Source organism: Natator depressus, chromosome 16 (assembly GCF_965152275.1).
Source record: "Natator depressus isolate rNatDep1 chromosome 16, rNatDep2.hap1, whole genome shotgun sequence".
Classification (NCBI taxonomy): Eukaryota; Metazoa; Chordata; order Testudines; family Cheloniidae; genus Natator; species Natator depressus.
Window position 1 is genome coordinate 19,254,271 of NC_134249.1, and position 13,420 is coordinate 19,267,690.

General features: G+C 43.4%; 1 protein-coding gene across 2 annotated transcripts in view; it reads left to right on the plus strand.

Moving 5' to 3' along the window:
* COL5A1 (collagen type V alpha 1 chain) overlaps positions 1 to 13,420 on the plus strand; it is a 247,193-nt gene that overhangs the window by 215,079 nt on the left and 18,694 nt on the right. For both annotated transcript variants that reach the window (XM_074973666.1, XM_074973665.1), the window contains exons 47-63: positions 94 to 147; positions 250 to 357; positions 1,256 to 1,309; positions 2,089 to 2,196; positions 3,635 to 3,688; positions 3,808 to 3,861; positions 4,405 to 4,458; positions 5,372 to 5,425; positions 6,208 to 6,315; positions 7,104 to 7,157; positions 7,261 to 7,314; positions 9,084 to 9,191; positions 9,856 to 9,909; positions 10,340 to 10,375; positions 11,284 to 11,337; positions 11,882 to 12,140; positions 13,062 to 13,174. In XM_074973666.1, coding sequence (XP_074829767.1) covers positions 94 to 147; positions 250 to 357; positions 1,256 to 1,309; positions 2,089 to 2,196; positions 3,635 to 3,688; positions 3,808 to 3,861; positions 4,405 to 4,458; positions 5,372 to 5,425; positions 6,208 to 6,315; positions 7,104 to 7,157; positions 7,261 to 7,314; positions 9,084 to 9,191; positions 9,856 to 9,909; positions 10,340 to 10,375; positions 11,284 to 11,337; positions 11,882 to 12,140; positions 13,062 to 13,174 — 1,380 coding nt within the window. The remainder of the gene's footprint in view (positions 1 to 93; positions 148 to 249; positions 358 to 1,255; positions 1,310 to 2,088; positions 2,197 to 3,634; positions 3,689 to 3,807; positions 3,862 to 4,404; positions 4,459 to 5,371; positions 5,426 to 6,207; positions 6,316 to 7,103; positions 7,158 to 7,260; positions 7,315 to 9,083; positions 9,192 to 9,855; positions 9,910 to 10,339; positions 10,376 to 11,283; positions 11,338 to 11,881; positions 12,141 to 13,061; positions 13,175 to 13,420) is intronic.

A 13,420-nucleotide genomic window follows, 5' to 3' on the forward strand; every position in this document is an offset into this window, starting at 1 on the left:
TCCGATGACATGTGATATTTGGGGTTATAAGTCCCTATGTTGCTCTTATGATGTAACCCACTAAAAATATCCCATATAATCATATTTCCACAGGGTTTGCCTGGACCACCTGGTGAGAAGGGAGAAACAGGTGATGTTGGACAAATGGTAAGTGAGATCCAATTCCTCAGCAGTTTCATAATTAATATCAGCATCTGCTACCAAAGTTTTATTGTTTCACCAATTACTTATGCCTCTCCTTTCTTGTAGGGCCCACCAGGTCCCCCTGGGCCCAGGGGTCCATCCGGACCACCAGGAGCGGATGGTCCACAAGGTCCTCCGGGTGGAATAGGAAATCCTGGAGCTGTAGGAGAGAAGGTAAAGCATGCTGAGCTGGGCCTGATTCTACTTCCATTGAAATCAGTGAGAGCCTTGCCATGGACATCAACAGAAACATCCGATGAAGTGAGCTGTAGCTCACGAAAGCTTAGACTCAAATAAATGTGTTAGTCTCTAAGGTGCCACAAGTCCTCCTGTTCTTTTTGCGGATACAGACTAACACGGCTGCTACTCTGAAACAGGCCTGCAACTTGAGCTGTGGTACTCATGCTGCACAAGGGCCTTGTCAACCAAGAAGTTCTCCATTAAGCTACCAGCAACTGTTTAAAATGGAGAGGGGACGTAGAAAGCTCTGTCCACTGGTAATGAATATAGACCAGGTGTTCCAAACTTCTTCAAATCCAGCCCAGCTCGGTAGTGACTGAAAGTTTTACCATCTAAGGACTGTCCTGATTACAAAACAAATATTGATGGGGGTCTCTCTAGTTCCTATTGGACAGGTGTCCAAGAACTGCCATCACAATGGGAACTGACTAACACTTTTGCTGGTGGTCTTATTAGAGAATCTAAGGATGTAATTGTCATGGAGATTGAAGTGTACTTTCAGATAACACTGTGCAGTCAGGGTTAAGACATATCATGACAGGGCGAAAATGCAGTCAATGATGGGTCCATACAGGCTGGCTAGGAATATTAATTCTAAAGAACATTTTAACAAGAGCTGGTTGGAAATTTTTGACCAAAAACCCCACAAATGACCAGTTCCCCAGAATTTCCAGGAATTTACTTTCCCATTTACTGACCAGCTCTATCTTTTTCACTGCTGGACATGGGTGCCTGCTTTGAGTTGAAGAGGAACTTTCTACACACCCCAGCATGGTGTGCTATCAGCAGCAATCTATAACCTTGTGATTTTCCCCCTTGCCCCAATCTATAGGGTGAACCTGGTGAATCTGGTGAGCCTGGTCTTCCTGGAGAGGGTGGTCCCCCGGTAAGTGGTACATTTATATGTATAGCATGGTTTTAACTGAATTGAATAGGATTAGTGCCTTCAAGAGCAGTTGCAAGGCAGGGTAAACAATATGACGATCCCTCTCATTATGGTGAGTTTGGCCCCACATGTGTGAATTGCCTTGAAAGCTCAGCAGATCTCCTTTGTTTGCCAAAGCATGGCATTTTTGTTTTACAATGGACTTCTCAGGCAAGTGGTTAGACTTAGCAGAAATATTAAGAGAATCAGGATCGTGCATCTGAATGTAGAAGGTTTCCTGTCTCTCTGGAGCCTTTCTGAAACATGTATAAAGGCTAGTGGACAATGGAATTCATTCCCCTCCCCCCCATGCTCCCTGAAAGTCTAAGGTTTTTCAGGCCTGTCTTTCCCCAGGCTTTGCCTTGAGGGGTTGGAAATTCAGGTTTCTGTAGAGTGCTGTGTGGAATAATGGTCATTGATGGGTAAGGATGCAGAGACTGAACTCATCCTCCGTTTTGGAAGGAAGGGTTGTGGACGGCAGTGGGCAGAACAGACTGTGATTGGCTGCAGCTTACAGCAGGCTGGCCTTACCATGCTATGGTACGTTTAACCAAAAAGAACAGTTGTGAAATAAAACAGGCCTTAATAAGAACAACACAGGGGCCGTCTAATTATTCAGAACAGGAGGTATTTATAATAAATAATGTCCAGGTGTTCTGAGAGGTGTAATTGAACATATAAAACAAATAAGTAAATACCAGCTTTTCTCTACCTAATGGAAAATCCTGTTTTCCCTACAGGGTCCTAAAGGAGAAAGAGGTGAAAAGGGAGAAGCAGGCCCCTCCGGTGCTGCTGGTCCTCCTGGCCCTAAAGGTCCACCAGGTGATGATGGACCTAAAGGTAGCCCTGTAAGTAGCCCATCGTATAGGAAGAGTGTTAAACGAAGGGTTCCTTTTTGAAAGCTGTGTTCCAGAGATGCTCAGGAAAGTTGAGATGGCTTAACAGTCAAGTGAACCATACTTCTAGTGGTGCCCAATTTCAAACCAATTCCATTGGGATTTTAAGGATAAATAGTCCTAGTTTATAGTATATTCAGGTAATACTAGAATGATCAGTCCTTTTCTCACAGATGACCGCCTCAAGCTCTATGTCCTGCTCACTTCTTATGTCAAATCCTATCGTAAGGTCTAAGCGGGGCATAGGCTTTCTGCACAAGAGCACACTTTGCAGAACAGTATATGTGCGATTTAAAAAGCGAAGTAAGTTTTGTTTAAATGACTGTATTTAAATGACTGTATTTTGTTTAAATGACTGTATTTCCTCATTTGGGATTTGCACCTCTAGGACCAGATCCTCAGCTGATGTAAATCATCCTAGCTCTATTGACATCAGTAGAGCGAACCAGTTTACACCAGCTGAGAAGGGCATGGTGTTTTTCTTGCTCTGATGCTCACTGGCTGAAGAACTATAGTATGTGATAAGCAAGGATGGTATGAAATACTAGAGGAGGTGGTGGAGTTATTAATATGTCTTAACAGATGGGTCTTAGGCTTCTACCAATAACGTGAGATTCCAATCGCCTGAACACCATTCCGGAAGTCATTTAACGTATTCTGTAGGCATTGTACTGGGAAGTATGGCAGCATGTTTGAGCCATTAAATGCTTTGTGATGCTCCCTGTGTGAAAGATGCTCTACAGAATGGGCCAGATCCTCAGCTGGCGTAAATACAGGTTGCACTATTGGCTTCAGTAGAACACTGTTGATTTAGAGCTGCTGAGGAGTTGGTCCAATGGAATTAAATTCTAGTGATATTTATGTTTTTAAACAGCCTGGCAGTTCAGTTTTATCACTTTCTATCTTCACATTCTAAGCTGCTGCTAGAGGCCTGTCCCAAACCTCCAGGTATCATCCCCCGCCCCCGGCCTTTCCTGAGGCTCCCCCAACTTCATTCATATCTGGATCCAAACTTCAATGATGACCCTTAATTAATCAAAACAAAACCTCCAGCTCCAAACAGTCTCAAAGTTTGGAAAAGTTTTTATGACTTGCCCCATGTTTATAATGGGCTAACCCGAACATTGTTTATTAACACCCCTGAACTTTTCAAAAGTTTGGATCCTGATCTGAACTTCACAGCTCATCTCCATGTATGATGGCATGATCCAAAACTTAGGATCCTTTCAGCTTTGGGGATCTGAACATGTCAGAGCTGTGTGGCTCAAGACTTTCCTGTGTATAGTAGCTCTTTCAGTTGTGTCTGTAATAACAGATATATGTTGCTTTAGAGTTCTCCAGTAACTGTCCCGCAGCTGACCTTGGGATATCTTTCTCCTTCCTTTTGCAGGGTCCAGTTGGTTTTCCTGGTGATCCTGGTCCCCCTGGAGAACCTGGCCCAGCTGTAAGTGCCAATCATTCAGAAATGATCTCAGTGAGGCAGTCAGAATGAACTGCTTTCACACTAGACTGGAGAAGGGCAATTCTTAGTACTGTATATAAAATTCATTTTCCTCCTCCTAGGGTCAAGATGGTCCCACCGGTGACAAAGGCGATGATGGTGAACCTGGTCAGACTGTAAGTACATTCTGGTATACAAGGTCTGTTAGGTATTAGGAGTGTTGTATTCACATTCTGCTGCTCCTTGTTCCTAGGTCTAGCTTTTGCCCAAATCACTAGAAATGTAGGAACGTAGGGAGAGATTTCCAAAGGGACAAATGGTAGTTACTCACCCAGCTCCCATTGACTTCTACTGGGAGCTAAGTACCTGACTTCCATTTGTGCTGTGAAAATCCTGCCGTCTCTTCTAAGTCTAGCTGTCCAGTATTTTACTGGACCCCAGCAGTGGACTCTGTAGCTTGAGTATACTATGTGTTTCCTTTTATTCATTTTAAGATGCCTATTATATTTCAAGTCACCCTTTTGTTCTTGCATCATAAAATGGGGTAAAATAAGATACCAGCTGTCTGATTAGCAGTCAGACCTCATATTGTCTACCTCTCCTTAATTCTTAATTGTAATGCAAGCTAGAATTGCTCAGGTCACATGTAAGACACCTGGTCTGTTTCTTTTACTTGTCATGTTACAATTATGAGCTGTTTTCTTCTACTTTTAACCTAGGGATCTCCTGGCCCAACTGGAGAACCAGGCCCATCAGGTCCCCCGGGGAAGAGGGTACGTTAATTTGTTAGAATGTTGTTTCATGTACATTTTAATGAGATTTCTGAAATTAGTATCATCATAATGCTTTAATTCTAACAGGCCTTATCCAATCAGTTCACTTAGTAGAGTTCTTAAAGTTCTGATCAAATGGTAAATATCTGCTTTGCATGGCAACATTTGTCATTTCAATATCAACCGTGCAATATTGTCATATTGAGGTATAGAAATATGGGGCCAGAGCCTCCACTGGTTCCAATGCGCAAAAGTCAATGGTGCTGTGCCTTTTTATACCAGCTGGAGTTCTGGCCCATGTGCAAAATGGTCAGTAAAAATAATATACACTGAAAACATTGATCTGCATTTGCCTGTCTGTTTATGGACTGATCCTGCAAACACCAACAGGCAGAAAGTTCACTGCTCTTGGAGTCCACAAGACAGTGGAATTTGTCACCAGCTCTCCCAAAAATGTGTGCATGTGCATCCCGTGTGTGTACACGTGTGAGCACCCCCCAAAAACGGAATCAGTAACACAGAATAATTTATTTTCTGAAACTAAGAACAAAATGTGAGAGAATTCACACACTGAAATGCAATAGTTTGTTGGCAGTGTTTAAAGATGGTTAGAGGTCAATCCAAAGCCGGTGGAAGTTAATGGAAAGGTGCCGATTGAATTCCATGGGCTTTAGATCAGGTTATTGGTATCCAAAATAAAATGAGATAAAACATTTGGCTCTCCCATCCTATTTCTGCCAAATGTTCATCTGAGGGTTAATTTATTAGGGTGTTAATTTTGAAGGCCATTGGCAGATAGCCACCTTGATGTTATTTTCCTCTTTGTTTACAGTATCTCTGTAAATACCACCACAGCCATTCCAGACGAGCTGTGGTCTAAGATGCTAATGCTTCTGTTTCATGTTCTCACTAGGGTCCTCCTGGTCCAGCAGGTCCTGAAGGAAGACAAGGAGAGAAAGGAGCCAAGGTAAGGGATGAACGTATATTGATAAAATCAGGATCTTCAGATGTGCCCTCTGCCGTCCTTTGCATGCAACACCTCATAAAATCTTGTGTGGGAAGAACAGAATGTCATTTCACTCTGTATTACAACAAACCATAAACCCTGGAATTTGGGGCCACCAACTTCAAAGGAAGACTTGTCTTCTAAGTGTTTGTTTCGCCATTTAACAAATTCCACTGGATATTTATGGAACTGTAAAGGGCTTTGGAATATGTTTTTGGTATCAAAAGTGTCATTTACTGTTTTTATAAATAGTACCGTGTATACAGGACTATATAATGTCGTAAAGCAAACATGATATTCGCAAACAGTGATTATCCCAATAACAATGTTGAGCCAAAATTAGAATAGTGTTGTAAATGGTATTGTAAGTTACATTATTACTATTATTAGTTATGATGTACATTGTGGTGGCACTCAGGAGCTCTAGTTGCACGCTATTGCGCTAGGTGCTGTACAAACACAGAACAAAAAGGTGGTAGAGCTTACAGTCTAAGCAGTACTACAGCAAGTTGGTCAGTAAACAGGTGGAAATGGAAAAAAGTACTGCAACTCCAGGATTTGGCTTTCAGTGGGTGCACTAGAGAGCAGGATGGGGTGTGGCAGGAAGAACAGATCATTGGAAGGTATAAAAATAGGGAGGGAGTTGCATGCATCACACTAGGTCTGATCAACTGTAATTAGACTATTTAAAGAACAATTTGGTGCTCAATTGAAAACTGAATCACTTTGTTGCCTGCCACCAGGGTGAATCTGGCCTGGAAGGACCTCCTGGGAAGACAGGTCCTGTTGGTCCCCAGGGAGCTCCAGGGAAACCTGGTCCCGATGGCCTTCGAGGAATTCCTGGCCCAGTGGTGAGTATTTAAAAACTGAGGATAGCCCCAGCAAGCTTTTGAACAGGAATAATGACCAGGCCTTACAATAAAGCATATCTCGAAGAGGAAGCTGGGCCACAGAAGCGAACAGTCTCCAGACTTGAATGCCTGATGTCTGGTGGGTAGGTGATTTTAGTAGAGGGGCCATGGCTCTAGAATTCACTCCCCCACCCCCCAGTGGTGCAGTAGAGGCCAAGTCTGCTAACTTTTAAAGCATGATGGTATATCTGTTCTTTTCCATGGCTTTTGGCTGAGTTTTGGGGTGGGTTGGTATTTATTTTACTTATGGTGGGGACAAGGAAGTCAAGGGAAACCGTGTTTGTTTGGTTTTCATTTTTTATTAAAGGCTGAAGAAGCTTGAGGGTAAAATTTTCCAAAGTGCCTACGTCCCATTTTCAAAAGAGACTTAGGCACTTGGGAGCCAAAGTACTATTTACTTTAGTTTCTTTGGTTCTTTTAGTACTTTTAGTTCTTTTAGTTCTTTTAGTACTTTAGTTTCTTTGGTTCTAATAGTACTCAAAGTACTATTTACTTTAGTTTCTTTAGTTCTTTTAGTTTCTCATTGGGTGTTAAAATTAAGATTAATTAAGATTAAAATATATACATGTAATAATGGTTATAGAATGAATCATTTTTTCTAGAGATGGGCCCAACCCACAGAGTTCATATATGGAGGGGTAAAGTTTGGGGTGCCCAGATCTAGAATTTCACCACTGGACAGCCTCTACTATGAATGCCTAATCTGAGTGGATTGCATTGTTTTACAGGGTGAACAAGGGCTCCCCGGTTCCCCAGGCCCCGATGGTCCTCCAGGCCCACTGGTATGTCTTTATAATCCCAGTTGTTTGGTTACTTATATACTGAATCTTGCATTTGGTGTATATTATTTTTATCTGAGTTTCCTCTTCCTTTATTTTTTTTAAGGGCCCACCTGGTTTACCTGGTCTTAAGGGAGATTCAGGTCTTAAAGGTGAAAAGGTGAGACTGCTACATAAAACATGTTCAGATACTTTTATTTTCAAATTCATTGATCTCCCCCCTCCCCCCCCCCCCCCGCAACTCTAAGGACAGTACGTAATAGATGTCAATAGTGATGCTATGGTGATGACATGTATATTATAACAGATTCTATAGCTTTCGGGGTGAAATCTCCCCCCGTGAAGTAAGCTGCACAAGGTCTCGGCACTGCTTAAGTCCAGTATAAACACTATTTTGAGGTCTTAAATGAGACTGAAGTGGTGCATAGGCCTTGTGCAGTCTCTCTGCATGGGAATGAATTTATCCCTCTGTGCATAGTACACAGTAAGATTCCACATTGGTCCAGAATTCACTGTTTTCACTACAGGACGTGCTAAAACAGAAAGAGGGACTGTTGAGGATATCATAACATCAGGATATAATAGTGTCAGGCAGTTCTTTAGAGCAGGCCTCAAGCATACAAGAGGTGTCTGTCACAACAACTACCTCAGTTATGAATCTTCAGGGTATATATGTTGAATATCAGATGGGTTCATTGACCAGGAAGACCTGTAAGTGGGTCAGGAAGAAATTTCTCCCCATAGTTCAGTGTGTAGCACAGGGGTGGGCAAACCTTTTGGCCCGTGGGCCACATCGGAGTGCGAAACTGTATGGAGGGCCAGGTAGGGAAGGCTGTGCCCCCCAAACAGCCTGGCCCCCGCCCCCACCCCCTATTTGCCCCCTCCCACTTTCCGCCCCCGACTGTCCCCCTCAGAACCCCTGACCCATCCAACCCCCCCGCTCCTTGTCCCCTGAATGCCCCCTCCTGGGACCCCCCCCCTCCCCAAACTGTCCCACCCCCTGGGTCCCTCCCCCATCCAACCCCCCACTCCCTGTCCCTTGAGTGCCCCGACCTATCCACACCCCTACCCCATGACAGGCCCCCCAGGACTCCCATGCCTTATGCAACCTCCCCTAACTGCCCCAGAACCTCTGCCCCATCCAACCGCCCCCTGACCCCTGACTGCCCCCCCCGGGACCCCCTACCCAACTCCCCCACCGCCATCCCTTTTCCATGCTGCTCAGAGCAGCAGGAGCTCACACCCCGTTGCGGGGAAGGGGCCAGGGGCGAGCCTCCCGGGCCAGGAGCTCAGGGGCCAGGCAGGACGGTCCCGCAGCCCAGATGTGGCCCGCAGGCTGTAGTTTACCCATCTCTGGTGTAGCATTACATGTTGGAATCCATGGCTAATGTGTTATACCTTCCTGGGCGTTACCTGGCATTGATACATTATGCAGGAAACTAAACTGATCCATTCTGTTATGCTTATGTCCCTATGCAATCTCTAGTTATCAATGCTGTGTAGCGCACCCAGTTAGCAAGAGGCAAAGAAAGAGACAGTAACTTGGTAGACACGCTTGCTTGAGGTAATGGTTCTGAACCTTATTTGTAGAAATTACCATAGCATATGTCAATGTATGAAAAGAACAGACTCCAGAGTACAGCAGTGCCACTTCTGTCATCATCTTTACAGCATTCCTTTAGCAAAAAGCTCGTGTTTTTCATTACACTCGGAGTTGTGGGCATTTTTGGCTGCTTTTCATGCTCAGCTACAAACACTTTCCTTGTGCCTGCCCATCCCCAGATTCCCAAAAGGTACAAACACTTTTCTTCCACTTGTTTAGTTTCTTCCTTTTATAGATGGGTCTTCTGGAGGAGTTTCTGGTGCTCAACATCTTCCAGAGTATGACACAGCTGATCTTAATTAACCTCTGCTATTTATGTTCTCTAGGGTCATCCAGGTTTAATTGGCCTCATTGGGCCCCCTGGTGAGCAGGGAGAAAAGGGTGACAGAGGTCTCCCAGGACCCCAAGGTTCATCCGGACCTAAAGGAGAGCAGGTAGGTGTTTTTTAGGGGCACTTTGGAGTCATTCGTGAGTCTTTCATTAAATGTGCCTGGGAAGCGATGCTGAGCCTTCATATGGGCTTAAAGGATTAAAACCTTGTTACTTTCATCAGGTGGCTTTTTAATAGCGGAGTTGGCCTTCTCTGGTCAGAAGCATCATCTCAGCATGACACAGGGTGCTTTTGCTAACTTTTTAATGACATTTCCTATACAAATATACTATACGGTACCTATAGAAGCTAGAGATGGACACCAGCTGGAAGTTATTCAGCTTAAAGGAATTCAGTTTAAGGGAAGTTCTGCTCCAGATCCAAAACTGGTTTTGGTCTTAGTGATTTGGGCCTGTCCTTCTAAAGAGATGCTGAATCCCCGTGCTCTGAAAGGTCAGGGAAGTGGGCAACTTGGGCCTATCTCTAATGGAAAAAAGTGAGACCTGGATATGAGGTGGCTCTTTTAAAGAGTCAGGCCCTGGGACGGTACACTGATCTCTGTGTGTAGACCCTCACACCTGCATGGATAAGTCCGCAGGATGGGGGCTTTATTCCATACTTAGTCATCAGTCACTAGGCACCCAAATTTGAAATCTGAACTCATGCTACGTAGATGATGACCAACATGAATACATTGAAATAAACTTTATTTTGCCTTTACTTTTTAGGGTATCACCGGTCCTTCTGGTCCAATTGGACCTCCAGGTCCACCAGGATTACCGGTATGTAGCTCAAATCAAAAAGCCATTTGGTCAAACAGCAAAAGCACAGAACTGCAAGTCAAACAATCTGGGGTCTATTTCTGGCTCTGCCACTGTTGCAATGTGTGACCTTTGACAAGTCACGTAAATGCTCTGTACCTCAGCTTCCATGAAATATGGATAATTGTGTGATACACACCTCCCCGGGGTATTGTGCAGCTAAGTTCATCAATATTTGTGTAGCACTTTGAAGTGCTTTGTTATTATTAATAATACATTTCTGATGTTCACTAATAGGCAAGTAAAGTCAAACTCTTCAAATGTCCGCAGAAAATGAAAACGGGCACAAACATGGCTGAAGTGAATTCATTGAAAAATTCAAATGACTATGAAATGATTTCACATTTTTTGCCCAATGCTAATGATATATTTTTCTCTTTCCTCTGTTCAGGGTCCCCCTGGTCCAAAAGGTGCTAAAGGGTCATCAGTAAGTATAGACAATACAAAATAAAAATTCCTCAGCCTTTTAATTAGGTGCATAACCTACTGTCACCATTACAAATCAGTAGAGTCAAGGCAATTAGCTAAAGATTATCTTAGCAAATACAGTCCTTTCAGGCTGTTTAAAATGAAAAATTATAATTGGAAATATTTCTTTTAAGCACATTGTACTTTCTGCCACATCACTGTTGAGAAGATCAGAAATATGAAAACAGTAGAAAGTAAGAAGAAAACCTATTGCTGTAAAGATGGAGACCTTAAAAATGGACAGTGAGAGAGGGAGGGAAAAGTGGTAGGTGTGACACAGAGTGAAGAAATGGGTGGAAAACACCCAATTAAGTTAGTTTAATGTCACCAGTTCCTCCTCTGTGAAGTTAGAACTATAGCTGGTTGAAAAATGCCAGTTACTTTTAATGGGGAAATTTTTAAAAAATGTGTTTATCAGTATGTTTTATACACAAAATTCAGTTATTCATTACACAAACAAAAACCTAAAATTTCTGTTTCAGTTTCTGAAAACCTTTTTGGTTTAAAATGTTCATGTTTTGGGGAGAAAAAAAAAGCCTACATAAATCCTAACCAAAATATGGACATTTTGCCAAAAACTTTTACTGAAAAAGTTTCTCAGCTTCTATTTTTTCAGCAAAATATCAGAAAATTTCTGCCAAAATGAAAATGTTCTGCAAAAATATTCATTTTGGTTAAAATGCTATTTTTCATCCCCCCAAAAAAATATTTTGACAAACCCTAGTTAGAACCATGTGTGGTTGGTATAGCTGGAGGCTGAGGAAGAGCCCCTCCTTCAGAAAGGAATTTAAAGAAAGAATGACATGCATGGACAGCTGGTATTTACTGAGTGAGCCACTCACACTTGCTTCTGTTTTTTGCACTCAGGGCCCAACGGGTCCAAAGGGTGAATCTGGCCATCCAGGCCCACCAGGACCTCCCGTAAGTATAACCCATTGTGGTGAAGCGTATGGTGAAATGAGAGCTAGAATTAGTGTGCGACATACCCCTGGGAACCCCGGGAGTTCTTGATAAGGAGGCAGAATGCAGTGAGTCCATACCGAGGAGATAGGTGCCTTGGAAATACCAGAGAGGGAGGTGAGGCAAGAAGGCTGAACAAAAAAAAGGAGAGAGGTATGCGTGGAAAGGTTCAATCCACAGGCTGAAGGTGAAGAATCTTTCTTGAAAGACTTTCCAACTAGGGTGGATATTTTTAGCACCAAAAGACTTTCCCAGCAGTCTGCACGCCTTGTCCAGACTCTCTCCTACTACACAGGTTGAATGCCTGAGCCCTGTAAAATTCACTGGTGACTGAGGACTTTCATTAGTACCATAATGGACCTTTGAGACCTCCTGTGTGTGCATGTCCTGTGGCGGTGAATCTTCCTGTGACTAGTGCAGCATGTTCGTTCCTGTGGCTGTCTCTTCTGTTCCTTTCACATTTCCCCCATGAAGCTAACGTTGCAAGTTCTTTCCTCACACCAAGGGTCCTCCTGGGGAAGTAATCCAGCCCCTGCCTATCCAGTCCCCCAAGAGGACCAGGCGTAACATTGATGCAAGCCAACTGGTTGATGAGGGAAACACCGACAACTACATGGATTATGCGGATGGCATGGAGGAGATCTTTGGCTCCTTGAACTCTTTGAAACTGGAAATTGAGCAAATGAAGCATCCTTTGGGCACTCAGCATAACCCAGCTCGTACCTGCAAGGACTTGCAGCTGTGCCACCCTGACTTCCCAGATGGTAGGTTCTTGGGGCTGTGAGTGGGGAGTGGGGTGGGGGGCAGAAAGAGCTCCCAGCAGAGTTCATAAATCTGCAAAACCCTGTTAGTACAACTTAGTGCTGGTAGGAAAATAGGATTTTTATTTTCTTGCAAACATGAGGTGAGGGGTATGGGCTTGTCACAAGAGCCCCTCGCCCTGTTGCACCCTGGGAGGTGTAGTTAGGACGGAGAGCCTAGCCCATAGAGGAGAATGGGAGCAGAAAGCACTCAAACGGCAACTCCCATGAGGCAACACAGCTCCATTTTGAATCAAAATACTTCAGTTTTGGCCGAAAGTCAAAAATGGGGGGGGTGTTTCAGGCATTCCATTTTTTTCAGTGAAACACTGAACATTTCCACAGGAAGTAGACACACTTTTCGTGAAAAATTTAGTTTTGTCAAACCCCCAGTTTTTCCACTGAAACACAGTTTTGACGGAAAATATCCAACCAGTTCTACTATAAATCCAACGTGTCAAGCATGAAGTACTGTATAGATATATACTGGGGGCCAGATTGTGGGTCTGGCCACTGGAGCCTTGTCTACACTATGACTACCACCTGTTCCAATAGCCACGAGTAGGTGTTGGAATTAATGAAGCGTTTATTTGGAAATTTTTCAGGTGCGTAAAAGGCTGCAGTAGGATCACTGTAGTAGTGTTCCAGTTTTGAATTTGTAATGATGACACTGTTCCACATACTGCACTTTGCATGTTGACTGTGGAGCCTTGTTATATCCAGGTCTCTATTACTATATAAGGAGAAACATGTTGGCTGTCCACACACATGTAATATAATCTTATCCCTGGGATGGAAATGGTTGGGTTTGATCCTGAGGAAGTTGTGGAAGTTCTGATACATTCTTAACTTCATATAGGCTAATCACTTTTCCTCAACTTCCAGGTGAATACTGGGTTGATCCTAATCAAGGATGTTCAAGGGACTCTTTCAAAGTTTACTGTAACTTCACAGCTGGTGGAGAGACCTGTATCTTCCCTGATAAGAAATCTGAAGGAGTAAGTTCCCACAAACAGTATAGTTTTCTTCTGAAGCTGGTAATGGAGTGTTTTCTATTGTGCATATTCATAGCTAGTCACCTTGATCAGATAACCTCAACAATGGAAAGTAAAAATTAAAGATCCAATGCATTTTGTTAATGTCAGACTCAAGACTGGTTTTGGAATATGTTTACTGAGCGCATTTCACTGGATGAGTAAGCACTTTTTACACTGTTTTAGGGCAAGGTTTTGATGGTCTCTGAA